At 42.7% G+C, this 25,578-nt stretch overlaps 4 protein-coding genes across 7 annotated transcripts; 2 read left to right on the forward strand and 2 right to left on the reverse strand.

Annotated features, from left to right (window-relative positions):
- Positions 1-1,136: 1,136 nt before the first annotated feature.
- Positions 1,137-3,133, forward strand: COX6A1 (cytochrome c oxidase subunit 6A1). Its single transcript, XM_017661217.3, has 3 exons — positions 1,137-1,294; positions 1,450-1,592; positions 2,855-3,133. The coding sequence occupies exons 1-3, from the start codon at positions 1,189-1,191 to the stop codon at positions 2,936-2,938; spliced, it is 333 nt and encodes a 110-aa protein (XP_017516706.3). The 5' UTR covers positions 1,137-1,188; the 3' UTR covers positions 2,939-3,133.
- Positions 3,134-4,724: 1,591 nt separating this feature from the next.
- Positions 4,725-7,090, reverse strand: TRIAP1 (TP53 regulated inhibitor of apoptosis 1). 3 transcript variants are annotated; one of them, XM_073223684.1, is made up of 3 exons: positions 6,911-7,090; positions 6,348-6,405; positions 4,725-5,668 (listed from the first exon to the last, which is right to left on the reverse strand). In XM_073223684.1, exons 1-3 carry the CDS (start codon positions 7,088-7,090, stop codon positions 5,598-5,600), a joined length of 309 nt encoding a protein of 102 aa, XP_073079785.1. In that variant the 3' UTR covers positions 4,725-5,597. The 3 variants fall into 3 exon arrangements, with proteins under 3 accessions (XP_073079785.1, XP_073079784.1, XP_017516722.1); XM_073223683.1 differs by having other exon boundaries at positions 6,342-6,405; XM_017661233.3 differs by lacking the exon at positions 6,348-6,405.
- A 22-nt stretch (positions 7,091-7,112) lies between these two features.
- Positions 7,113-16,774, forward strand: GATC (glutamyl-tRNA amidotransferase subunit C). 2 transcript variants are annotated; one of them, XR_012125882.1, is made up of 5 exons: positions 7,113-7,225; positions 7,322-7,494; positions 14,338-14,441; positions 15,289-15,542; positions 15,978-16,774. XR_012125882.1 is itself a non-coding variant. In XM_017661232.3 (4 exons), exons 1-4 carry the CDS (start codon positions 7,145-7,147, stop codon positions 16,028-16,030), a joined length of 411 nt encoding a protein of 136 aa, XP_017516721.1. In that variant the 5' UTR covers positions 7,113-7,144; the 3' UTR covers positions 16,031-16,774. The 2 variants fall into 2 exon arrangements, 1 of the variants encoding a protein (XP_017516721.1); XM_017661232.3 differs by lacking the exon at positions 15,289-15,542.
- Positions 16,775-17,415: 641 nt separating this feature from the next.
- On the reverse strand, positions 17,416-23,777 carry SRSF9 (serine and arginine rich splicing factor 9). Its single transcript, XM_017661231.3, has 4 exons — positions 23,466-23,777; positions 21,054-21,214; positions 19,318-19,490; positions 17,416-17,903 (listed from the first exon to the last, which is right to left on the reverse strand). The coding sequence occupies exons 1-4, from the start codon at positions 23,651-23,653 to the stop codon at positions 17,760-17,762; spliced, it is 666 nt and encodes a 221-aa protein (XP_017516720.1). The 5' UTR covers positions 23,654-23,777; the 3' UTR covers positions 17,416-17,759.
- Between the last annotated feature and the right edge of the window lie 1,801 nt (positions 23,778-25,578).

The following is a 25,578-nucleotide window of genomic DNA, read 5'->3' on the forward strand; positions in this document are numbered from 1 at the left end:
CAGAGAAAGAAAGATCTAATGCTAGATTGTGGAGCTCTAGTAATATCCTAAATTTCTGTCTTCATGAAACTGATGAACTTAAAGTACTAGTTTTATCTAACTAGCCCAAGGTCACAGCGGGCTGCAATGTACAGAAACAAGAAACAAGATGTGAGCTCAGTCTTCCCACACTACAGTCCCTGTGTGTTCCCTCACTCAGGAGTTTCTAATCTGGGGCACAGGGACTCTCAGGTGATCTCAGGATGTACTTTATGGCACCTTCTTCCTCCAGTGTTGTCTGCTAAAATGTGTGCTTACAAGCAAGTACGTTTCGGGGGGAAAGGGTTCATAGCTTTCTTTATATTCTGAAAGGGGCCTGTGACCAGAAAGTTTACTTCCATTTTATCGTATGTATCTGTATTGTTAACTTTTATTTTTAAAACTGTTTTTAGATGATTACAGGGAAGAAGTGTTGTGTGTGTGTGTGTTGGGGGTGGGGAGTTATTGAGACAAAATATAACTGATGCAAATTTTTGTTTCCAGAGTTTCAAAGGAAAGAAAGCTAGCATGACTAAAGAAGCCATACACTGAGGGCGTTGAGTAGGGATTGGAATCCAGATCTGGCACCAAGTCCAGGGTTCTTTCTGGTTCCTGTTGCTATTCATTCAGCAAATTTGTATCGAGCACCTGCTACGTGCCCGGCACGATTCCAGATTCTGGGAATGCTGGAGTGACAAATTCTTGGCATTACAGTTTATATTCCAGTAGCGGAGGCAGACAAAATAATAATGATGACGGCGATTTTGCCATGAGCGATGACAAGTGACGTCAGAGGATGGGGAGGTACGAGAATGGCATTTTGGATAGGATGGTTTGTGCTTGGAACCTCCAGCCGTGTACACGGACTCCAACCAAGGGAGCGATCCCGAATGCCAGGATGCGCCGCACAAACCTTTCCTTTGCGCTCAGCCTCCCAGGGTGGGAACCGGAGAGGGGCGTGCGGAGGTGCAGAGCGCACGCTCCCTCAAGCGCGGTGTCTGCAGATTTTATTCGAGGATTCTGTCTGCCGGGAGAATAGGGAGCCGACTTCTCGGGTTAAGCGGAGAGAGAAGGCGCCGCCCAATCGGAGCTCCTTTTGAGATTGTGGTCCCGCCCCCAAGGCCCACCTTTCTGCTTCCGCTTCCGGCGCTGCGGCTGTTCAGATCGAAAATGGCGTTGGCGGCGGCTGGGTCCCGGGTTTCCGGGCTGCTAGGTCGCTACCGGCCACAGATGGGGCGGCCTATGTCGAGTGGCGCCCACGGCGAGGAGGGCTCAGGTACTGGGGCTGTGGTCGGCGGGTCGGGTCTCAGCCCCAGTCCGGCGAGGCGGGGCGGGACTGTGACCTTGGCTTGAGGTCTTGGAGGAGGAGTGGGTGAGACCTGGGCGGGCCCTGCACGGGTCCTGAGTTGAGTGGTCGTTCCCCCTCCGCAGCTCGCTTGTGGAAGGCACTCACCTACTTCGTCGCGCTCCCCGGCGTGGGAGTGAGCATGCTGAACGTCTTCCTGAAGTCGCATCAGGGAGAACACGAGAGACCCGAGTTCATCGCCTACCCGCATCTCCGCATCAGGTCCAAGGTACGCCCTTGCAGTTTCTTCGAATGTCTGTTCTATTCCAAATACGTAATTCAGGTTCTTCATTGTCCAAAAGCGTGGGTGTTGGGGGTGTGCGATTTCTCATCTAATCCTCACAAATTTTGCGGGCAGGAAACTGACACCGGGGTCATGTCTGGAGTGTTCTTCAAGGTCATACAATAAGTGCCTTTCGGCATTCCTTTAACCGATTCATCCCACGTGCCGCCTCCTGATACTGTTCTGAAACGGTTGTCGATTGTATAAAACTTGGAGATTTGGAAACTCCCCTTAAAATGGCAAAGTCGTAAGGTGATTCACCTTTTAGGACCTGGGCATCTGGCAGTTAACTAGCTGTATAATGAAGAAACTGACAGCTTTTTCTATTCTCCATCTCTACATTAGTTATCTTTTTCAACTATTTTATCTCTTGGCTATTGATGTAAATATAACGATTTGTTTTTTATTGCTTGCTGTAGATATTCTTAACAAGAACCTTTTTTGGTTTCTTTAATAACTGTTAATCGCTCAGCCATTAATCACTGGCCTCTTAGAAACTACATTCTTTGATTCAGAAAGGATGTTGGAGTCTTTGAACCCCACCCTTGCCCTTGTCCAGAATCAGAAACCATACAGCAACGTTTCTCAACCTCAGTACGACATTTGAGTCTGGATAAGTTTTGAGGTGCGCAGGGGGGTAGGGGTGCTATTTGAATGTAGGATGTTTAGCAGCATCTTTGACTTCTGCCCACTAGATGCCAATAGTACCACTCACTCCTCCTCATGTCTCCAGAAGGGCAAAAATCATCCTGAATTGGAAACTACTGCCCTAGAGCAATTATTTTTCAAAGGTAGCACACAAAATAATTGAGGATCATAGGTTGCAGTTTCCACTTTATGTCAGGTGGAGCCCAGAAATCAGCATTTAATCAGCATTTTCTCTGCCCATACCCACCCTTACCATTTCTGATGGAAGTGGCGTGAGAATTGTACTTTGAGAAACAGCGATGTTAGACCAGTTGCCGGGGAGAGGCTTATGACTAATGAACCTGAGCTTCCTTTTTCTATTGTTTACCTTAAGGACTCCCCTGAAAGGTTTGAGAGCTCCTTTAAATGATGGGAAGGCTGAAATAATGCCAGTAGTTAAAGGACTAGTTTCCATTTTGTTTTTAATGTATTATCTGCCACCTTGTCTTTTAAGCAGTTCATGGCAGTGCTGCTTCTGAACTGTTTTCTGGAGTTGCCTAATTGACATCTTTACTCCACAGCCCTTTCCGTGGGGAGATGGTAACCATACTCTATTCCATAACCCTCACGTGAATCCGCTTCCAACTGGCTATGAAGATGAATAGAGAGAACCCGGACCACTACCCAGTGGGGACCACAGCACTGGTTTGGACCATTACTCTGCACACGGACCAGAAAAGTGTATGGGACCTTACACTCACCTTCTTTACTTATATTAAATGATGACCAGTATACTTATTTTTCCATCCCTTTGCTTATGGCAGGAGATGGCTTAAATAAATAACCTAGATTGGTCATGAGCTGAGAGTTGCATTCTTTGGTGGTATTTTTCTCTCAGAAATTATTATTAATGTTCAGTTTCTGCAATGAACGTGTGTAGCTGCTGTTTACAGTGATTCAGGTCAAATTCAGGTCTCTGAATGATGGTGTTTATAACATGTTGTCCTTGGTTTCTTATACCTGGGGTGCATTAAGCAGAGACCAGGAGTGGAGCTAAGTATCAAGATTGGGTACTGATAGTCTCTGGATGGCAGAGACATTGAGTGGCTAGCAGAATGGTTGCAGTTTACATCTGAAAGAGGTAACTACGATTCTCAGAGGAAGTGCTTGCTCCTTTTCAGCTTTCTCCTGTTCCATTCCACCAGCATTTGTTGCAGAATACTCCTTATAATCAGATACCCGATTTTCTCCAAAGATGTCAGGTACTCATTTGGGGTCATCTCTCAGCACTCATTTGGAGTCTTGAAGGCTGGAAGGGTCAGCAACTTTTGGAAAAAGGCAGTACGACACCTTTCTGCATATAATACTGGCTTTGTTTCTGGTATTAAAACCTTCCTGTAGCCATAAAAATTGAGAAAAACAATGGTAATAGTTATAAAATCACCCTTAAAGAGAAATTAAGATTTCCTTTTAAAATCTTTGAAGTAGCTGGGATAGTTGACGTCACTGTATGGGGAGGATGAAGTTAAAACAGCATGAACAACAATCAGAAAAAACTATGACATCAGTAGTGATTACAATAAAAGAACATAGTTGGCTTGGGCTGATTTTATTCTCAAGGCTTAACCAAGAGTTTTGTGGTATGATTCAAGAGGCTACAAAGTTGTGGTACTGTGTAGTACATACAGGAAACGAGTACTGCAGAGGTGAAGCGTATGGAAATGGTGGGAAAGCCCTTGCCAGAAAAGGAAGGAATCCCTGCTGTCCTTGCCATTCCATGATCTAACCACAGCCTGAGCTTGAGCCCCTGTAGAGCTGTTGTGCTTATGGCCAGTCTGAGTTCAGGACAGATGTTCTTAATGTCAACATGCTGCCTGGCTTCCCTCAACTGGGCACCAGGTTATCTTTTATAATCCTTGTATATTGGACATTAACCTGTCGAAACATAAATATATAATGTACTGAAATGACATGAAGGATTGGTGTCACATTAAATGTGAAGTAGTTGGTAGAAGATAGTAGAATTTAGGCCTTCCGTAAACTGTTTCATACTATATTGGGCATATAGAATAAATTGAACCAAATTACACAAGACACACAATTGTGGGGACTACATGACATTCTGAAGTGTGTAAGTGCTCACCTAATCCTGACATTTTTTGTGCTGTTACATTATGAAGACAATTTATGTAGCTTAGTGTGTGGAAATAAATATAAAAAATTACTGAGGTTTCTAATCGCTATACCATGCTACCTGGCTTAGATAAATCTTTACTTTTTCTTCACTTTTAAATTATAAAACATAAAACTCTCCCCAGTGTGTATATTATATATATATATATATATATATATATATATATATATATATATATATATATAGGATATGTGGGGTTACAGGGTAATACTGTAAAGTGTTCCACCAAGTTCCAGGAGCAAAAAATGCTAAGAGACTAAATGTTATGATTTATTCCATCTTCATGATTACATACATTATAGGGCAGGGTGGATAATCAAGGCAAATAAAGCAAACTCTTTTCTCCCCTCATTTAATCAGATGTAGCATTTTGCCATTTTTATAATACCAGTTGACTTTAATTCACTGACGGGTTGAAAGCCGCAACAGCAGATCTCTGCAATTTAGGATCTTCCAAAATTACTCCAGGGATCTCGATTCCTGAACTTCACTGTGAGCTCTGAATTGGAGTTCACTGCAGCATTCTTAAAGCTTTTATAATCTTACGTGAGATCTTAAAACATCTTGTTAAGGCAGGGAACTGTCAAAGTGATCACTTGGCTAACTCAGTCCACCAGCAATTTTAATAGTTAAGTTACTATGATAAAAATAAAACTGCTTCCAAGCATTGAATAAAACTTGTGCTGGGATCCCTTTTCAGAGCATTAGCTCCCTGAGAGAAAAGGGAAGTCCTAACCCATTTCTTCCATGATTAACCTCAGTACAGTGTATCTAATGTCCTTTGCAGCATAACTCAGGAGGTCAGGCAACCCTGATCATTCTAACAAGTTTACCAGTATTTATGTATTTAAAGCTGATCTTAGACCAAGTATTGCAATCATAATCCCCCAAGTCATTCTATTTTAGCACATTGGGTTCCTGCAAGATGCAGAGAAAGTGAGAAATCATCTCAAAGAAAAGAGCGATGGTTCATCTTTTACAGGTGAGAGGAAAGCATCAAGGAAGGAAAACTCCTCCCTCCTAAACTCCTTATCAAATTGATGGCCATTTTCACAGACAAAATCCAGAGTCCTCAATTTCCTGATTTGAGGAGTCCGTTTCAAGGTGACTGTCAAGGTCAAGAAGAATTTTCAGGCTTTTCTTTGCCACGGCCCATAAACTCCAGTCCTTCGATGGGAATCTCTTTCTCTTTTATTGCTTTCTGATGGGAGGAGAAAACATGATAAATAAAGGTCTATATGAAGGTTGAGGACCAAAGTTTGTAAATATGATACAAAAATAAATCAGACTGGACTACTAAGGACTTCCAACCATGATTCAAGCCCCATGCTTACAAAAAAATTAAGTGTTTAAGATCAGAGAGATTGGAAAGGAGTTGTGAAGAATTATCACAATTCATAACAGTATCACTACTGTGACAAAAACAAGTTCAAATATGGGTTTTTGGATTTACTGGCTACGTGACTGAGCAAGCCTCAGTTTTCTATCTAGGATAAAAATCAACTCCACCTGGAATTACCCTGAAGATGTTTTAAGTTAATTACTTGGGAGTGCCTTATCCAGTTTTTAAAATTCAAAGCAGTTCACATTCATTGGAGTGGAATGAAAATTTCTTGGTCAAGAGATAAGACAGGCCAATAAAGGGATTGTAACAAAAAAATGAGACTCCATGTCTAACAGGCCAGAGAGGCTAAAATCCTGCCTCTCTTTCTGGTAACATTTCCAGAATATCTCTCCAGGCTTTAGTACACCTGAATATCAGGTGTTCAGAGGTGGACAGTAGTATGGCTTTAGTGCATTTGCATCATTCCTCAGGGGTGGAGAGAAGATCATCTCCATATCAATGGGTAATTACCTGGACAAGGAGGGCTTACCTGTACCTGAGAGGTGAGGGGAGTGCTGGTTTTGCTCCTGGAGCAGGAAAGAGAAGGTCCCGGACTGCAGTTTGTAAGCAATAAATGGATTTTAAACTTTGTTTCTCCCTTTGACTGATTTCGGTTTTTAGAGGTATTTTGCCTCGGGATTTCTTCTCCCTGTACTTAAACTCCCCCAAAATAATACTGGAGAAGTGCACCACCGCAAAAATCAAGGCAACGTGATTCCAGTGAACTTGGACTAATCATTTCCTGTATCAGCGTGTCAGTGTTAATATGTATAAAATATGAATAACTATGCCCACTTTGCAAATTTAGGAGCACCAAATGAACCCAAAACTGTTACTGTACCCGTCAAAAGTAAAACACTGCAAAAATATTTTGTTATTCAGAGAGATACTAGGCGGTACGGGGAAGGAAGATGGTAGGGGAGAAAGCTCCTGTCACTGACATTGAGGCGTTTCTTCACCCTCCCCGTCTCTACACCTGCGAGAAACTGCGCGTGGCCAGGGACACCGCAGAGTCTGCGGCCTGGAGGTAGAGGCGAGAGGGCTTCGGCCACAGCTCACCTGAACACACTGCTGGTAGCGCTTGAAGAGGTCTGTGCACGGGTCCCCGGAGCCGTCCCCCTTTAGGAACTTCTCGGCAAACCAGCGATTGAAGCACTGGTCGTACTCGCGCTTCATGTCGGTGCATGCCTCCCCTACACTATTCATGGCGGCAGTGGCGGCGCGCTCTGCCTTCGTCATTCTTGGGCTCGGCGCTCGGCCTTACGTGAACGCACTACGGAGGCCGATAAACAAATGTGGGCGCGGGCTGTATGGCTGGGCCTTCGCGGCCCTGGGGGTTGGCTCCGGGGCTTCACCTCCAAGGCGGATCCTCAGGTAAAGGCTGGGGACATCTAGGCGGGTGATGAAGCGGGTCTCTAAGCGGCCTACGCCCCACCTTTGACCCACACCCTCCGCTTCATCCCCACCCAGGGAAGTGGCCGGATCACGGCCGACGTGATCGAGCACTTGGAGCGCCTAGCGCTTGTGGACTTCGGCAGCCGGGAGGCCGTGGCGCGGCTGGAGGAGGCCATCACCTTTGCCGACCGTCTCCGCGCGGTGGACACCGACGGGGTGGAGCCCATGGAGTCAGTACTGGAGGACAGGTAAGCTGGTGGCTGCGGCCCCGAAGCCTTGCCTGTGACGCTCGCCTAGACATTTTAGGCGGCGATTAGTACGTCAATTCACGGAGGGGGAAAGGGCCTTAGCGAGATGCAGTAATTTTCCCACGGCCACCCCTTGCGAAAGTGCTTTCACGCGTCCTCTTGTTCATTGTGGATCTTATGTTTAAAGTCCTCGAGGTAAACGAAATAAAAATAAAATCCTCGAGAACCCCCGTAATTAGCAACAAAATCCGAACTCCTAATTATTGCCTTCGAGGCCGTAGGTTATGAACTAGTCCTTGCTTACTAATCGAACATAACTGCCCCGGACATTCCAGCCACGTTGGCTTGCTTACTATTTCTACAACATGCCACATTCGTTCTTTGCCCGAGATATTTGCACTTTCTTTCTTGGCAGATCTTAGCTTATACCCTCCCAACACTCTTTCTTTCCAGTCGCTATCTCCTTATCCTGTTGGGTTTTCTTCTAATATTTTTCTTATTTTTGTTTATGTCTCGTTATTCGAATGTAAGCTCCTATCTTGCATTCTGTCTCAAGCTCCTGACTTGGTGTTGGATTCCTGTCTCAAAATGTTAAATGTACGTATTTTCTGACCTAGTGAATCCCTATGGAGATTATCTGTGAAGGTGCATCCAAGTGTATGCACAAGTGCCCAGGGTATGCAAATCCGTTTATAAAACATACATGCATACGTATACTCATAAATTAAAAAAAAAAAACCCAGAAACAATCTAAGTGTTTGTCATGGCCAAACACATTATACAATGGAATATTCAGCAGTTGTTAGAAATGAAGAAAAAATAACAATATATACTGTCACAGAAAGGTCTTCAAATTTTATTTAATAAAAAAGGGAAAATCGAAAACATTATGGTATTATCAATACTTTCTATGTAATCTATCATATATTCTGGTGTATGCATTGTTTTGTCTTGTTCCTGAAAAGGCATGCAAGAAACTGTTAATAGTTTTAAAGAAAGTAGAAATGAACAGAGAAGTTTTAACTTTCCATTTTCTATCTCGGGCCAAAACCACAATTGCCTAAGAAGGAGGCAGAGAAATAACACAAGTAGTGATAGTGTCCTGTAATATAGTAGCAAAGGGGGTGGGGTCTTTGACGAAGTAGGTTGTGAATACTATAGTTGACCCTTGAACCACCAGGCTTTGAACTGCATGAGTCCACTTATATGTGGAATATTTTCATTAAATATATTGGAAAAAATTTTGCAGATTTGTGACAATTTGATAAAACCATTGTTTTCTTTAGGTTACTTTAAAGTATATCATACATATTAACATACAAAGTGTTAACAACTGTTTGTATTATTGGTAAGCCTTCGTGGCCAACAGGCTATTAGTAAAGTTTTTGGAGAGTCAAAAATCATATGTGGATTTCTGATTGCCCTTCAGGGGGGCCACACCACTAACCCCCATGTTGTTCAGGGGTCAGCTGCATACTTATAAAGGGTGCAGCCTCCACCCATCTCTGCCACTGTTGCCGAATCTTAATACATTTTTAAAGACAATGATCTTTTTGGAAAAGTGAACTTGTTTGCTGTTTGGTACTGCAGCTTCTTGGGGAGGATGGGTATGTAGCTCATAAAAATAAGAGCAAGATACAACTTTCCATCCTACCATTTTTCTGATGTGATTTTATTTTTAAATAAACTCCTAGTACAGGTGGGGAGCAAGAAAGATTAGCTGCCATTAGTATCAATAGGGAGAGCCAGACCTACCTGTAACCATAATTTTTGTGTAAAATGCTTACCAGCCTCCAGTTCACACCTTTAGTCTTTCTTTCAAATCCTGTCTCTGTTTTGGAATCTGATGCTCAGGTCTAGAGCAGTTAACCAATTTGCCCAAAGTTGCACAACACTTCAAAACAGTAGTTTGTTGTCATTCTCCTAATCCAAGCCCTTGAGGTGGCTTCTCAGTGCTCTTGAGGATAAAGAAAAGCTTCATTGTGGCCTGTGGGGCATCATTTAAACTCACCCCACCCACCTCTCCAAGAGGGTGCCTAGGGACATCAACCCAGAGTGGTGCCCCGAGAAACAACTCCTGGTAGTCTAATACCAGGGCAGAGGCCAAATAAATGAAAGCAGCAGCAGAATTGTCCCTCCAACTGGTCAGGCCAGGGGCTGACAGAGGCTCTTCTTCCTCTCTGCTGTATTGCTTTTTTTCTGTATCTTTTTTTTTTTAATTGAAGTATCGTTGATACAGTCTTACATTGGTTTCAAGTATATAACACACTGGTCCAAAAGTTACCATATTAATTAAATCCTCAACCCCACTAGTAAAGCTACTGTCAGCATAGGAAGATGTTACAGAATCATTGGCTATATTCTCCATGCTGTACTACATACCATCCCTGCAAACAACTAATTATTGAGATTTTGTGCCCCTTATCTCCCTCCCCCATGGTAACCGTCAGTCACTTCTTGGTGTCTAGGAGTTTACTGCTATTTTGTTGTTTTGCTTTTATACTACACAAAAAAGTGACAATCATATGGTATTTTTTTTCACCTGGCTTAACTTCACTTAGCAAAATACCCTCTAGGTCCATCCATGTTGCAAATGGACTGCTGTGGTACTTTCATTAAATGCTTTTATTAGCATTTCCCAGTTACTGATTTAAGTGCCTTGTCTGTGAGCTTTACAGTCGAACCCTGTCTCAACTAGGGTTTTTCCTCTGAACCAGAACACAGAAAGATTTAAAGGACTGTCTTTTCAAGTCTTCCAAGTATATAACTAATATTAGCCCAAATGCATACTTATCAAAATGGGTATCTTGCAGTATTTGGGCTTTATTATCTCACAGAACTCTGAGAAAGATGAATGCTTAGTTAATAACTGATTAGCATCTAAAGAGCTCATCTGATCTTGTTTGGGGTTTTATGCATGAATTTGAAGTCAAGAAAAGTTCAGCAGCTTGCCAAGTGAAGGTGTCTCTTGGCGTGCCACTGTCACAGACCCTAACTTCAGTAGCCTGATTAAGAAAATAGGGAGGTGTGGGTTTATTCTAGAAACAACTCCAGCATAAACAGTAATTAGGTGGAAATGTGTGGCTATTTTTAAAGGGGTGAATTTTGTTTTTCTTGTCACTTATGTAAGAAACCTGATTACCAAGGGAATTAATAAAATAATTGCTTTTAGATCTACTGTTGGGAAACTAGCTTTTAACCACTTGCTGGTCATAGTAGAAAGTCTTATTTTGTCAAAATCTCCAAGTGTCCAGCAACACTTAGCAGCCTCCAGTATGTACGGACTGGGCTGGTTATGCGTGATTACAGCAGGTTAATAAATACATAGGAACACTTTGAATGAGGGGTGGGGACTGAGGTATACCTGGGTGCACTCACTCTTCTCAAAGAAGCAGGTGCTGTTCAGCACCTACCTCTTACTCGTGTGAGAATGCAGGCCCAACATTTTCAGAGCTTCTTTTTTTAATGTCATTTCATTTAATCTACTCAGCAATGCTATGAAGCATTCTACAAATGAGAAAACTGATACATGGAGATAAGTAACTTGTACACGTGCCATGTATGGCACTGGGATTTAAATTCAGCTGTGATTCAGGAGCTCAAGCTCTTAGCCACTGTTACACACCCAACAAAAATATAAACTCCAGAAGGTCCGATGGTCACCTTTACAGATGGCTTTTATTATCCAACTTTTGTTAAATGGATGCATAACCCTTGTATGGTTTAAGAAAAAAAATCTAGTGTAACCCTCACTTTCTTGGCAAGAAACTTAAGATCTGGAGAGATCATACTTGTTCAAGGCCACAAAGTTAGGATAGTGCCAGAAACTGGGATAGACTCCAGCTCTGCATTTGGTACCATGAGTGTTTACTGTGGCTAGCCCTAGGCTGGGTGCCACAAAAGAAATAGGCCTTTCCCTCCACCCCAAAACAATTAGTACTAATAACTGAATTCAGCAAAGTTGCAGAATACAAAATTAATACACAGAAATCTGTTGCATTCCTATATACTAACGATGAACTAGCAGAAAGAAATCAGGAAAACAATTCCATTTACAATTGCATCCAAAATAAAATACCTACGAATAAACCTAACCAAGGAGGTGAAAGACCTATACCCTGAAAACTACAAGACACTCACGAGAGAAATTAAAGAAGACATAAATGGAAAAACATCCCATGCTCATGGATAGGAAGAATTAATATTGTCAAAATGGCCATCGTCTCTCAGACAATCTATAGATTCAATGCAATCCCTATCAAAATACCAACAGCTTTCTTCAACAAACTAGAACAAATAGTTCTCAAATTCATATGGAACCACAAAAGACCCCAAATAGTCAAAAGCAATCCTGAGAAGGAAGAATAAAGCTGGGGGGATTACATTTCCTGACTTTAAGCTCTACTACAAAGCCACAGTAATCAAGACAATTTGCTACTGGCACAAGAACAGACCCATAGATCAATGGAATAGAATAGAGAGCCCAGATATAAACCCAAGCATATATAGTCAATTAATATATGATAAAGGAGCCATGGATATACAATGGGGAAATGACAGCCTCTTCAAACAACTGGTGTTGGCAAAACTGGACAGCTATATGCAAGAGAATGAAACTGGATTATTGTCTAACCCCATACACAAAAGTAAACTCAAAATGGATCAAAGACCTGAATGTAAGTCATGAAAACATAAAACTATTAGAAGAAAACATAGGCAAAACTCTCTTGAATATAAACATGAGCAACTTTTTTCTGAATACATCTGCTCAGGCGAGGGTAACAAAACCAAAAATTAACAAATGGGACTACATCAAACTAAAACACTGCTGTATAGCAAAGGACACCACCAGTAGAACAAAAAGACACCCTAGAATATGGGAGAACATATTTGTAAACGACACATCCGAAAAGGGGTTAACATCCAAAATTATATATAAAGAACTCATACGCCTCAACACCCAAAAAGCAAACAACCCCATTAAAAAATGGGCAGATGATATGAACAGACACTTCTCCAAAGGAGAAATTCATATGGCCAACAGGAACATGGAAAGATGCTCCACATTGCTAATTATCAGGGAAATGCAAATTAAAACCACAATGAGATATCACCTCACACCAGTTAGGATGGCCAACATCCAAAAGACTAGGAACAACAAATGCTGGCAAGGATGTGGAGAAAAGGGAACCCTCCCACACTGTTGGTGGGAAGGTAAATTAGTTCAGCCATTGTGGAAAGCAATATGGAGGTTCCTCAAAAAACTAAAAATAGAAATACTATTTGACCCAGGAATTCCACTCTAGGAATTTACTAAAACAAAAAAGATCCCTAATTCAAAACGACATATGCACTCCTGTGTTTACTGCAGCACTATTTACAATAGCAAAGATATGAAAGCAACCTAATGTCCATCAGTAGATGAATGGATAAAGAAGAGGTAGTACATATACACAATGGAATACTATTCAGCCATAAGAAGAAAACAATACTATCCTCTGCAACATGGATGGAGGGAGGGTATTATGCTCAGTGAAAGAAGCCAGGTGGAGAAAAACAAGTACCAGATAATTTCACTCATTTGTGGATTATAACTACAAAGCAAAGGAACAAAACAGCAGGAGACTCAGACTCCAAGAAGGGACTAGCAGTTACCAAAGGGGACAGGTTGGGGAGGGAGTAGGGGAGGGGGATTATGACTGGCACACATGTGTGTGGGGTCATGGGGAAGATAGTATAACACAAAGGCAAGTAGTGACTCTGGCATCTTGCTACACTGGTGGATAGTGACTGTGATGGTGTGTGTGGAGGGACTCAATAATATGGGTGAATGTAGTGACCACAATGTTGCTTATGTGAAATCTTCATAAGATTGTATGTCAATGATACCTCAAAAAAAAAAAAAATAGGCCTTTCCTAAAGAGTCCTATGATAACTTAGCCTGCTAAGCAGCCTTTGTGCCCAGATGTTTATGTCACATCTTTGCCCCTTTCTTTAGCCCTCAGTCTGTCTGGCTCAGAGCAGAGATAGCTTGACTACTCCCCTATCAAAGTGAGGAAACTGCCTATTTTTCAGCCCAAGTACCTGGAAGCATACTCAGACCTCTTGTTGTGCACTTTTAACATTGAAACAGTAGTGAAGCCTCAGACAGGTTCATTTCCTGTTTGGTTTCAGTAGTTTGTCATCTGAATACCTTAATGAAGCCACTAAGCCCAAAGAACAATGGGGGATTCTTAAGCAATGTTTATGGCACATCATACAAGGGCAGGTACTTTTATATACAGAGGGGGCCGTGGTGAGAAAGACACTCATTTCAGGCGTGCCAAAACTGGGCTCAGATCCCAGTTCTGTCACTTATAACCACTCTTTAGCAAGTTTCTGCACCTGTCAATAAGTCCACTTCCTATCCCTCCATCCAGCTATTCCTTGCTCATCCTGTAGCATTGACATCATCTAAGTACCTGTTCCTCATCCAAGCTGGATTAGGTGCCCCATTCCACTTCCTTGGCAAGCTTTGCTTACCTGTTAGACTTAACACATTGGGTTATAATTGCCTTTTTACCTATCTCCACCAAAAGTAATTTACCTGTGGTAATCATCCAAAAATATTTATTAAACACATCGGTCCTGAGAAATAATGACTACTTACCTCACAGGGTTGTCAGGCAACTCTACAAACTGTAGACTGGGTGGTCTGCTGTTGACCACAGTTCCTCTTTCTCTTAGCTGTGACTCTGACACAGGACTACTCTGTTCCCTTGTTCTGCCATTAGTGACCCTTCCCACCTATGCATGCCCAAGAAGCCCTGCTGAGAAGGTAACCTTGAGCTTCTTGTTTTGTAGATGTCTATACTTGAGATCTGACAATGTGGTAGAAGGCAACTGTGCTGAAGAACTACTACAAAATGCCCATCGAGTTGTGGAGGAGTATTTTGTGGCTCCCCCAGGTATGTGTTGCTCAAAGTGGTTGTTAACAGGTCCCACAGTAAACTAAGAACATAGGAACGTTGGTCCAAATTTGCTATGTGAAAGCCCATTGAAAAGTATAAGGCAAGAATTAGGTGAAGGTGGTCAAAAGGTACAAACTTCACTTACAAGGTAAGTTCTGGGTTATAATGTATAATATGATGACTATAGTTAACAATATTCTATTGTATATTTGAAGACTGCTAAGAGAATAGATTTTAAAAGTTCTCACCACAAGGAAAAAACTTGTTACTATGTGAGATGATGGATGCTAACTAATCACAATATCTAATCATTATGTTGTACATCTTAAGCTTATACAGTGTATGTCAGTTCCTCAGTAAAACTGGAAATAATGATGAAAAAATAAAAACCACAGTAGAGTCCAGAGGTCACCCTCACCTCTAGAGGCCAGTCAGTAACAGGAATGAGCAAAACAGGGCTGGGATGGGGAAGGGTGTGGACAGTGGCAAATGTGGAGCTCAAACTTCACCTAGAGGGGGAACTGACGCTGCTTCTCATTCAGTGCCAGGCAATAATGTGAGCCCATTTTCCCAGAGAATCTGGACATCTGGCATTTTTTGTGGTATTTCCCAAATTTTAAATACTGACAAGTAATTCAAGATTAAAGGAAAAAAATTCCAGGTAAATAAAACATCCCTGCAGGCCAGGTGTATCCTGTGAGCCATCAGTTTGCAAAAACCTATCTGGAGGTTTGAATCTTTAAACCTCACTGTAACTGTTTTAAACGGAAGCTTTAAAATGACTCTGGGCACATAATAAAATCCAGAACCTTGGGTGGGTTGAACTGTTTTGTCTCCTTTGCAGACAGGTGGGTTCTCAGAGCTGCTGTACACTCTGGACATTTGGGAATGCGACTAGTCTAAGCACTCAGGTAGACTGGCTTTCCAAGTGCCAACTTCAAGTTCAGAAGGTCTCCTCAGAGGAGAACCATTCTAAGCAGCCTCCAGAGACAAACATCAGCTCAGCTCTCCAGCTCAGGGGTTACTTCTTGATCAAGATCAACCAGTTAAAGGAAATCTCTACTTCAAGCAAGGATGGGAAAGAAAGCTAAAAAATTTGTAAGCTCCTCTCTTTAATCATGCCTCTGATTCACTAAACCACCTCAGTTAACTGTAGAGAGAAATATGATTTTATTATCATCTATCTCAGAACCTGATAGTCATTGCTGTTTCAGTACATGTCCATTGATCACATATGGTATTTCTCAAATAGACTCTTGCATCAGACTTTGCTTCTTGGAACACAGTGAGTCACAGTCATAGTCTTCCCTTCCACTCCTATATGCATATAAATGCCTAACCTGTCTCTGTATACATTAAGGTCACTTGTTAATCTTTCAGATATTAATTGTTAGAAAAACAGGAATAGCTACACTTATTTCCATTATGTGGCTATTTATGTACTTGCTTCCAAGACAAAGCAAGTGATAAGCTGGCGCCAGTTGGGAAGCAGACTCAGCTATAACATTCTTTTTTGTTACTGTTTTCAAACAGGTAACATCTCTTTGCCAAAGCTGGATGAACAAGATCCTTTTCCACACAGCTAAGTAGCTGTTCTGGGAAAGGGTACCTGTGAATACACAGAAGCCCATCCAACGATAGTATTTTACTGTGAACATTAACATCCCTACTTCCTTCAGTCATCTGAAAAAAACCTGATGGTTAAGTATTTTTTACTAACTCTACTGAAGACAGAACTGGGAAAGATCCAGCCAAAGCAAGGCAATGAGTTCCTGATGGTAATGGAAGTAAAAGGTATTGTCAGTTTCCAAGGAAATAGATCAAGTATTTACTCACAGGCAATTCAGTCTATAAGACACTATTCCCCCTTATCTCCCAAAATGACTGTCTGAAACTGCACTTAAGTGTATTTTTTTTTTTGTAACTATTAGACATTGTGTCTAATCAGTATATTCACAGCCCAGGTTGTCCTTTTTAGTTGCTCTTTCTGGCAACTCAAGCAGCCTTTTATCTTTACTAAACATACTCAGTTATCCTGGGTACCCACTTTGTTCCAGGCAGAGGGCTAACTTTTTCCTAAAATCTGAAGGGTATTTAAAGTAGATTCTACAGCTTGGGAACTTCTAACCTAGAACCATCCACCATGCCACAAAGTGAATATATGCAAAAGGGATACTGTAGCCACACCTATAGTTTTTCTGAAAAGAACTGTAAAAATAACCCTAAGACAGCTAACAATACTATACTGTATACTAAAAATTTGCCAAGAGGGTAGATCTTAAATGTTCTTACCACATATAAATATTAAAAGAGGGAATTTTGAGAAGTGACGGATGTTTGTGGCCTTGATGGTAGTGATGGTTTCAAGAGTATACACTTAAACCCCAAACTCACTGAGTTGTATACATAAAATAAATGACTTTTTACGTCAGGCATACTTAACAAAATGACTTAAAAAGAAAAAAAACAGCCTGGGCCTGGGACAAAGAAGCCCCCCACCAGTAATTATCAAACTGTGGAATCCAAGATATAGGTTTGTTTTTTTTTTTTGTAAAAAAAAGCTCAGATACCAAGGATAAATGAGACAGATGTAGGGGTAAGAGTGAGAACCAAGAGATTTTTTTTTTCCTGACTAAACTGCCAAAGTTGGTTTTGGCTAAGAATTTCCCAGTGATCTTTATGTTGCCGCCCATTTTTAAAAGTCTGTTTTTATTCTTCCCCTTCCCTTGCCCTATCTGCAATGCTCCCTTTTTCTTTAAGGCATTTCAGTTACAAGCTTGGCCTTGAATTATAAGAGAATCCTGAATCACCATCAGAGTAATTATCTTTATCCCCAAATAAAGTTCCCCCTCCTGCTCCTTATCAGGCAGGTACAAGCTGCCATTACAACTCAGTGATTTTTTTTTTTAAATCAGTGTGCCTGGTTGGTGAAATCTATGAATTCATTTAATCAAGGACAACCACACGTCAATTACTAAACATTTAAAATATATTTCTAAACAGAATGGGCCGACTCAGTCACAGTAACTGCTCATCTCCAGAGCAGAGTAACCCACAAAGACACAGCACTGATTTTTTCCCCATAATCAGGGGTGAAAAATATACAACTTATTTCTGAACAAAAACCACAATTTCTGCAGTTTAAAATGTTTCACTGCTTATATGGCCCTGGTAGAAATTATGTAGTTTTAGTTCCTTAAAAAAAAAATTAAAAAATTTCCTAAGACACTAAATTATCAATCTGGAATGTAGATTCTGAGCACAAAGCAGCTCAGTTTCATCTAAAAAATAAAGAAAAAATTTCCGTCACCTGTCTCAGTAGGGCCTAAAAGGAGAGAAGTAGTGTGGGGAACCCCTGCTTTGGTATGGAGAGTCACGGCCTCTTGACCCAGACCGAGACCGTGAGTAGCCATAGCTGGTGCTTCTCTCTGGATAAACCCGGATGTAGGAAGTTTCACCCTGAAATTCAAACAAAAATAGTAAAGGAAAGTATATGATCCAGAAGAATAAAGCACAATAACACATAACATGACTGTCTAACAATGATAGTTAAGTATTGAGCACTTGCTATTTGCCTTGCGCGATATATTCTCATTAAACCCTCACAATAATGCTGAGATAGTCTTACTACTAGCTCCCTTCAAGAATGAGGAAAATTGAATGTTACCATCTGCCCAATGTGACATAAATAAATGGCAACATGACGTGGTAAATGCTCAAATACTAGCTATTACTGTTAGACCCACAGATCTCTAAAATAAACTGGAAAGGGTCTCAGAGATCATAACAGTTCAATCCCCTGCCACCTCATACATGCATCTATAGCTGAGGACCAAAGAATTAATCTGTATTCAATACCTCCCAGGTGTCAGGACCTGAGCTAAATCCTCAGTTATCTTCATAATTTAGCTCCCTGGCAGTTCTTACAAGACAAATATTATTATTTTGACTATTTTGCAGGTTTCAGAGAGTAACTTGGCTAAGAAATTATGTAAGCAGCAGAGGAGTCATATCCAGGCCTTTCTCGAGACACTTTGCCTTCAGCCAGCATTCTAAGAGCTAAAGATGCTAGATAAAATTAACCAGATGCTTTTTCCTAGGTGAAGTCAGTAACTGGATTTACCCTTACTGAGGCCCTGCTTTGCAGTACAACTGGGGACCAGGTGCTGCTTTGTTTCTGTTCTAAATTTACGTCCTAGAGAATAGTCTGAGCAAAAGTACTATTCAGCCATGCAGCCTCCAAGCCATAAAACTGAGGAGTTAACATGAATCCTTAGAAAACAAAATGAGCCTGGAAATTGATGTCTCCAGACATGCTAAAACCCCACGGCAAATCAGAACAGGATAACCAGAAAACAATGTCCAATTGTGGCAGTGATCTCATATCTGGTCTCAGTGGTATCAAAGGAAAAGTCACCATTTGAGTCAGGGGGCTCCCGTTTCAAAAGGGGCTTGTACTACTTTGGGAAAGGAAAAATGAAGTGACAAGTTAGCCCCAAAAACAGTACCTATAATGGCTGAGATGATAATAGAGCCCAGACTAGACCAGTAGGAACGACAGCCATAATAATTAGGTTTACACAGGGACACTGCAGATTAAGCCAGTTGTGAAAAGAGCTGGTATCACAGAACAGCTCACCACATGACTGCACCAGTACTCTCTGTGGCTTAAAAATACTATGACTGCAGACTTCTCTCTCTTAAGTCCCTGCAGGGCTTAGGCATGATGAATTGATTGACTCTGTCCACTTAAGACAGATCTTTAATGGTACTGTGAGGTAATCAAATGGCAAATGCATGGCCTGCTGCTACTTCTGCAAGATCAGCTTCAGGTGGAGTGGCCTGAGTACAGGCTCAACAGGTGGGGACCTACCTCATGCGAGCGGAATTTGGTGTCATCCAGTTTACGAAGGGCATATTCCATGTCTTCTTTTCTGAGATACTCAACCATTCCCATTCCATCCTTCTGCACATCTGCGTAACAGACATCCCCAGCTTCTCGCATGTGATCCTTCAGGTCCTGCCAGCTGCCTGATGGGGGCAGTCCTAGGCACAGAGAACATAAGAGAAGAGGCCACATCCTTCAGCCATGTTTAACTGCCCTGTTAATAGCCAGCAATACCTCAGGTCTCTTCTCCATCAATTACTACTCTTAAATCCTGAGGACCCCCAAATCACAAATCTTGGACATGATTACTACTCTTAAATCCTAAGGATTCTTAAATCCTAAGGATCCCCAAATCACAAATCTTGGACACAAACCCAAAGAACACTAAAATATGTGTGGTAAATCACCTTAAGAAGCTGGTCCTATGCTAATCAAAGACCAACCCTTTCTGACAGCAAGAAGTCCATAGGATTAGTATCTCTTGAAAATTTAGTCTTTCTTTCTTGTCTTTCATAAATAATTTCAAACTCCAAAGACTCTGAGCTCTAATTTTTTCCATTATGAAATCTGTCAGTACTAGTTATTCTTGCTTAACTGGGTTCCTAGGACACAGGAATTTGAAACCACCAATGAAATAACCGAAGTATAGCTGAAGGTAATAGAACAATCTGAAGCTTGTTTTCTTGTAGGTATGAATGACAGACAATCTAGACAGAATACCTTTTAAAGATCACCAACATTCTTCAATACAGTGGGGGAAAAGGTAAGAATCAGATGCTAAAACTAGTTGGGAGTCATACAACCCTACCTGATATCATGAAAGGGAAATGTGCTCCTGCTTTCAATGGCTGTGTTTACCGCTCACAGCTCAGGACTGCAGCCATTTCCTAATAGTTTTCTAAACAGGATTTCAGAGCAGCATGGAGAGGAAAAAAAGATATTTATGACATCCTAAAGAGGGAATAGAGTTCTGGGGTTAAAAAATAACAAAGGGACACAAGATAGGCAGATATTGAGAGCATCATTCTTAAGCACCATGTGATTAATCTGCTGTGATTATGTGACATTCACATCTAAGAAGGTGCCAGGCTCCTCAAAAATATTTCACTCCACCAGGGCCCTAACACCCCTGCAATGTGCAGAAGGCTGCATGTCTTTACCAATGTGTCAATATTTTGAAAAGATGCATAAATTTTTTAGCTTAGCATGTCATCATTTGTCGATCCTGGATATTTCATTATACACTCTGCAACACAATCCCTAAGACTCCCAGTTTTTACTTTTTCTTTTTTGCTAATTCCAAAACTACCACAAAAGCTGGCCCTTTTCAGGATCCAAAGCTGGGTAAGTTGTTCAAAATCTGGCTCCTGGAATGTCATTCTAGTAAGTTTGATACTAAGGTACATTCCAATATAAAACATCTTTAGAATCCCAGCTCAGTGGGTTTTGCTATCAACTTCCCTTTCAAAACTAGAAAATTCCTTTATAAGAAGCAAGTTTATGTTCTACCAAAACTGTACCAAGTGCAATTTCATTTGCAAGATACCTGCCTCACTGGCAAAGTGTGGAAAGTCTTCAGACTGTCACTGTACATGGGCTATAGAAGAGAAAGCCCCATGCATCCCATGCACTGAGGAATAACAGTTAACATTTCTTAAGAGATCAGACTCTGTGCTAAGTATTTTACACGCATCCCCTCATTCGGTCTGAAAGGAACATACCTGAAACAAGAACTCGGAAATCAGATCTTCTTGTAGGAGGCCCATTCCTCCCACCGCGGGGCCACCCACCCCGACCTCCGTAAGTCCTGGGAAACTCCACACGAAGTCGACACTGGCCATAATCATAACCATTCCTTCCGTAAATTGCATCCTCAGCATCTCTGCAAAGAAAAGTTTGGAGTTAGTGTTGCTCAGGAGGCTGGCTGACTTTCCAGTGAGGGGCATGTGTAACAAATAAAAGAGGGAAACCTACAGTGAGAAAAAACAGGATCTTGATGCACTACATGAAGACCTTCCATGATACTGGAATTAAACTTTATAGCTGTCACATATTCTAGGTATGAAATATAATGCCTGGGTAAACACTTAAAGAGGACTAATTTGGTAGGAAAAAAAACTTGCTAGATTACTGATTTCACCAATGAAAAGTGTCTCTCTAACCTTGGTGAGCAGTTTCTCAAAATGCACACTACACACTATAATATTCTTCCACAAGGTCTAATACCATCAAATCTACAGAAAGAAAAACCTACTTAAAAAGAAGGCTCAAAAGACATGCAAATTAGTGCTTTGTGAGGAATTTGGAGCTCTTTCAAGTATATCTTCATCATCATAGTTTGTAGTTCCCAAAACCACACTCAGTATAATTTCACCAAAAGAGGTAAATATTCAGTAAGGTTACTTTAAGCCTTTCTTAGGCTCTAGGAGGGTTAGAAATGCCAAGCTGGTTCTCCAATATTGGTGGGAGGAAGAACAGCCTCAGAGGTTGGGTGGACAAGCAGAGTTGGAGATGGGCTAATGAGGACCATCATTCAGTTGTCACAGGTGCATACATAATCACTTACCAAGATTCTAGTCACAGGATTAAAAGCAATGAGGACAACATCCAGTGCAATCCTGGCTCTGTATAACAGAGAGGCTGAACTGCTAGGGTTTAAGAACAGATTTTGAATACAGACTGACCCAAGTTGAAATTCTTCAGCTGTCTCTGCATGCTTTTTATCAAAATTTGACATTTCTAGATGTAATATGCCTGTTAAACAGGGTTATTATAAGGATTAAATAAGATAATATGTATGCAGTATTCTGCTTGGAGCTTAGGCAGTGTTTTGCTTGGAACTAGTGATAACAAAAGATAACTTTTCTTTATAAAAGGAATGTGAACAGATGAGAATCTAACATCATACAGTAAATCTGTATTCTGAAAGAACAAGGGGTTCAAATCCTGGGTTGATCCGTTACTAGCATTCGCTTTTCATCAACAGTTCTCTAAATCCTCAGTTTCCTCATTTGTGAAATGCGGTTAACACTACAAACTTACACGTTGAAAATTAGGCTAAAGTTTAGCAGCAAATGTTCAAAAAACACACCGGAACTGTTATTAATTAGTAGAGGTGCAACCTTCTCCAATTAAGGTGTGAATACGCCTAGATCCATTTTTGAGACAAATGGCAAAAAGCTAGAAATTGAGCTGTCAGTCTTCAGAGCCATCAAAGCCTCAGGGCGCTTCCTGCCTCCCCGACCTCCGATGGTCTCCTCTCCCCATCCCCCACACCAGGTTAAGAAAGGCACCCTAAAGAGGGCAGGGAGGCAAAGCATTCCCGGGGACAACGCTGGACAACAGCAGGCTCTTATTTACCGTAACTGAACTGACCGGTAAGTACAGCGCGGTGGCTTCTAAGAACCAACCAGCAGCAATTCGAAAGTTTCTAGGTCTTTTCCGGTCAGATCGACAATGTTTGCAAGATCACAAAGACCCCCTTTGAACCAGTTACTCGACCGGGAGCTTCCAAATCCTTGGGGGCCCTAAGCAGCCAGCAGTGTCTCCCTCACAGAAGGGTGAAATCAGAGATTCGCGCCCCCTCAGACTTTTTTTTTTCCAAATCCACGAGGCCCTGGCCTTGTGGGTGGCGCGCCCGGACAGAGATCTGATCCATCAGAGACCCATTACGACCTCCAAAGGCATCCGTATCCCCGCAGTCTGTTCCCCTCTAGGGGCGAGCTCCGGCCGGGGGAGGGTGCGCAGAGGGCGAGGGGCCGCCTCTACTCTTCACCGAGTCCTCCCCCAGGCCGGTTGGGCGGCCAAGTTTCCCAAGCCCTGGGCCGCTTTCCCTGAGGGGTGCCTCTGCGGCCTGAGGGAGAGGATGGTCATTTGTTCCATCCCTGAGGCTCTCCTGGGCGGGCCCGGGCCCTCCAAAGACCCACCTTTTATGTTTTCAAGTAAAGTAAAAAAAATAACAGAGGAAGTGACGACTGAGCAAAGGACGCCCCGAGCCTGTGGTGAGAGGAGGCCTCATCCTCCACCCGGGGGCGCCGTGAGGGGGCTCTGGCTGAGGGAGGAGGGGAGGCCCCGGGTAGGAGGGAGAAGAGGGAAGACGGGGGCCGGGGCCTCGGGCCGGAGCGCAGCCTCACCGGGGGTCCTCGAAGCGCACGAAGGCGAAGGGCACGAGGCCGTGCCGGTTCTTGAGCTCGATCTCGCGGATGCGGCCGTACTTGTAGAACAGGTCCTCCAAGTCCTTCTCGCGCACGTCGGTCGGAAGGTTCCCCACGTAGATGCGCCCGTCGCCCTCGCCGCCGCGCTCGTCCGCCCAGCCCGACATCCGCACCGCCCGACGCCGCGGGCCTGCCGCAGCCCACGTCGCCGCCGCCGCCGCCTCAGCCGGGGTACCCCCGCAGCGTCCCCGCGGGCTCGGAGTTGCTCAGCCGCACTGCATTGTGGGAACGTGAAGCGGAAGCAGAGGGGTCGAAGAAGGCAAAAGGAATTCTCTTAAAGGGGACGCGGCTGCGGAGATTGCGCGTGCGCGCAGGCCGGCGCCCCCTGTGGGGCGAAAAAAGGGATTGTTTGAAGTCTGACGGATCGGGTTTAATTCCTGAAGGCAATTCACTCGCAGGCTGCTTAGGCAAGTGACTCAGGCTCCCTGGGCCTTAGTTTTCTGCCTCTGTAGCGCCCCCCACCTCACATGCTTTTTTTGAGCGCTCACTGAGATGAGGCGGGTGGCGCGGGAGACGGCCCGGCGGGCCGTCATTCTGCGTGCGCGGCGCCCGAGGGAGGCAGTCTGGCCCCGTCCGCAGGCTGATCTCGCTGCGGCCCGAACGAGTCCGGGACGGTGGGGCTGGGCGGGGCTGTCGCGGCCCTCAGCCTCAGGTCCGTAGCCCTCTGGGCCACCTCGTCCCCTTTTTACCAGTGCTTGGAACTGAGGGTGTAAAATGGACTAAGGTGGGTGTAAGAGGCCCGACAGGGACTCCATTGCTTGGACTTGAAGTTCATCGGAACCGAAGAGGAAATAAAAGAATAATAACTGTCCAAACTATCATTATAGAGTGCTTCCCGCGATTTGTGTTTTTAACCCTTAGCAAGTATGGGGGAATTCCGACGTACAGGTGAGAAAACCGAGGACTCATAGTGGGGTCAGGATTAGAACCCTGAGCCATGCGCCCACCCTGTGCGACTCCTTCAGAAGCCCAGTGGCTTAGGTAGACTCCCACTTTGGCACTTTTTCACACTTACATCCCATAGTGCAGGGCAGTGAATTTGGGGACATTACAAAAATGAGGCATTGCATTAGAAGAGTCTTGATCTGAAAAGATGTTTCATATTAAAAATGAACCTCCAGGGATTGATGGGTGGGAAGCTAACAGCAAATTCAGCAGAATGTTAACTGTACAATCTAGACGGTTGGTGTATTCACTGTGTTCATTGTACCATTCTTTCAGCCTTTTTGTAGATCTAAAAATTATCACAATAAAATGTTGGGGGAGGTGTTATAAAACTTGTTAAAAACAAACTCTATTGATGCTGGCAATAGCAAGGGAATAAAACCAAACTTTGAATCTGAAAGTAGTTGATTTGTAGTCACACCACATCTGAGCCTTTTAAAATCAAATCTAACGAAACATTAGACAGTGACTGTGGTGGGGACTTGGTGATGTGGGGAGTCTAGTAAACATAATGTTGCTCATGTAATTGTAGATTAATGATACACCCCCCCCACCAAATTAGGCACCTGTGTTATATTGAGTATATAACGTTTTTAGAAGGAAAATTGATGGTATATATCAGGCCCTGATAATATACATCTTTTTTTAAATTAAGTTACCATTGATACACACTCTTATGAAGGTTTCACAAGAAAACAATGTGGTCACTACATTCACCTTCATTACTGAGTCCCCCCCCCATACCCCATTGCAGTCACTGTCCATCAGTGTAGTAAGATGCCAGAGTCCTCACTTGTCTTCTCTGAGCTACACTGTCTTCCCCATGACCCCACACACACCATGTGTCCCAATCATGATATCCCATAATCCCCTTCTCCCTCTCTCCCCATCCATCCCCTTTAGTAACTGCTAGTCCCTTCTTGGAGTCTGTGAGTCTGCTGCTATTTTGTTCCTTCAGTTTTGCTTCGTTGCTGTAGTCCACAAATGAGGAAAATCATTTCGTGTTTGTCTTTCTCGTACGCATACACCTCTTGATCAAGTAATTCTACTTGTAGAATTTTATCATAAGGAGATAAATTCTTACAAT

The sequence above is a fragment of the Manis javanica genome, chromosome 15 (genome assembly GCF_040802235.1).
Source record: "Manis javanica isolate MJ-LG chromosome 15, MJ_LKY, whole genome shotgun sequence".
Lineage (NCBI taxonomy): Eukaryota > Metazoa > Chordata > Mammalia > Pholidota > Manidae > Manis > Manis javanica.

What these genes read in the sequence shown, in the direction of transcription:
- COX6A1 (XM_017661217.3), top strand. Translation starts at nt 1,189, where the DNA reads ATGGCGTTGGCGGCGGCTGGGTCCCGGGTTTCCGGGCTGCTAGGTCGC. An exon ending in CCACGGCGAGGAGGGCTCAG is followed by an intron (nt 1,295 to 1,449) that starts GTACTGGGGCTG and finishes CCCCCTCCGCAG; the next exon opens with CTCGCTTGTGGAAGGCACTC. An exon ending in ATCTCCGCATCAGGTCCAAG is followed by an intron (nt 1,593 to 2,854) that starts GTACGCCCTTGC and finishes TTTACTCCACAG; the next exon opens with CCCTTTCCGTGGGGAGATGG.
- TRIAP1 (XM_073223683.1), bottom strand. Translation starts at nt 7,090, where the DNA reads ATGACGAAGGCAGAGCGCGCCGCCACTGCCGCCATGAATAGTGTAGGG. An exon ending in GCTACCAGCAGTGTGTTCAG is followed by an intron (nt 6,406 to 6,910) that starts GTGAGCTGTGGC and finishes TACAAACTGCAG; the next exon opens with TCCGGGACCTTCTCTTTCCT. An exon ending in CCCTCACCTCTCAGGTACAG is followed by an intron (nt 5,669 to 6,341) that starts GTAAGCCCTCCT and finishes TCCTCCCATCAG; the next exon opens with AAAGCAATAAAAGAGAAAGA.
- GATC (XM_017661232.3), top strand. Translation starts at nt 7,145, where the DNA reads ATGTGGGCGCGGGCTGTATGGCTGGGCCTTCGCGGCCCTGGGGGTTGG. An exon ending in GAGTCAGTACTGGAGGACAG is followed by an intron (nt 7,495 to 14,337) that starts GTAAGCTGGTGG and finishes CTTGTTTTGTAG; the next exon opens with ATGTCTATACTTGAGATCTG. An exon ending in GTATTTTGTGGCTCCCCCAG is followed by an intron (nt 14,442 to 15,977) that starts GTATGTGTTGCT and finishes GTTTTCAAACAG; the next exon opens with GTAACATCTCTTTGCCAAAG.
- SRSF9 (XM_017661231.3), bottom strand. Translation starts at nt 23,653, where the DNA reads ATGTCGGGCTGGGCGGACGAGCGCGGCGGCGAGGGCGACGGGCGCATC. An exon ending in TTTCCGAGTTCTTGTTTCAG is followed by an intron (nt 19,491 to 21,053) that starts GTATGTTCCTTT and finishes CTCTGTGCCTAG; the next exon opens with GACTGCCCCCATCAGGCAGC. An exon ending in CCAAATTCCGCTCGCATGAG is followed by an intron (nt 17,904 to 19,317) that starts GTAGGTCCCCAC and finishes TTTGAATTTCAG; the next exon opens with GGTGAAACTTCCTACATCCG.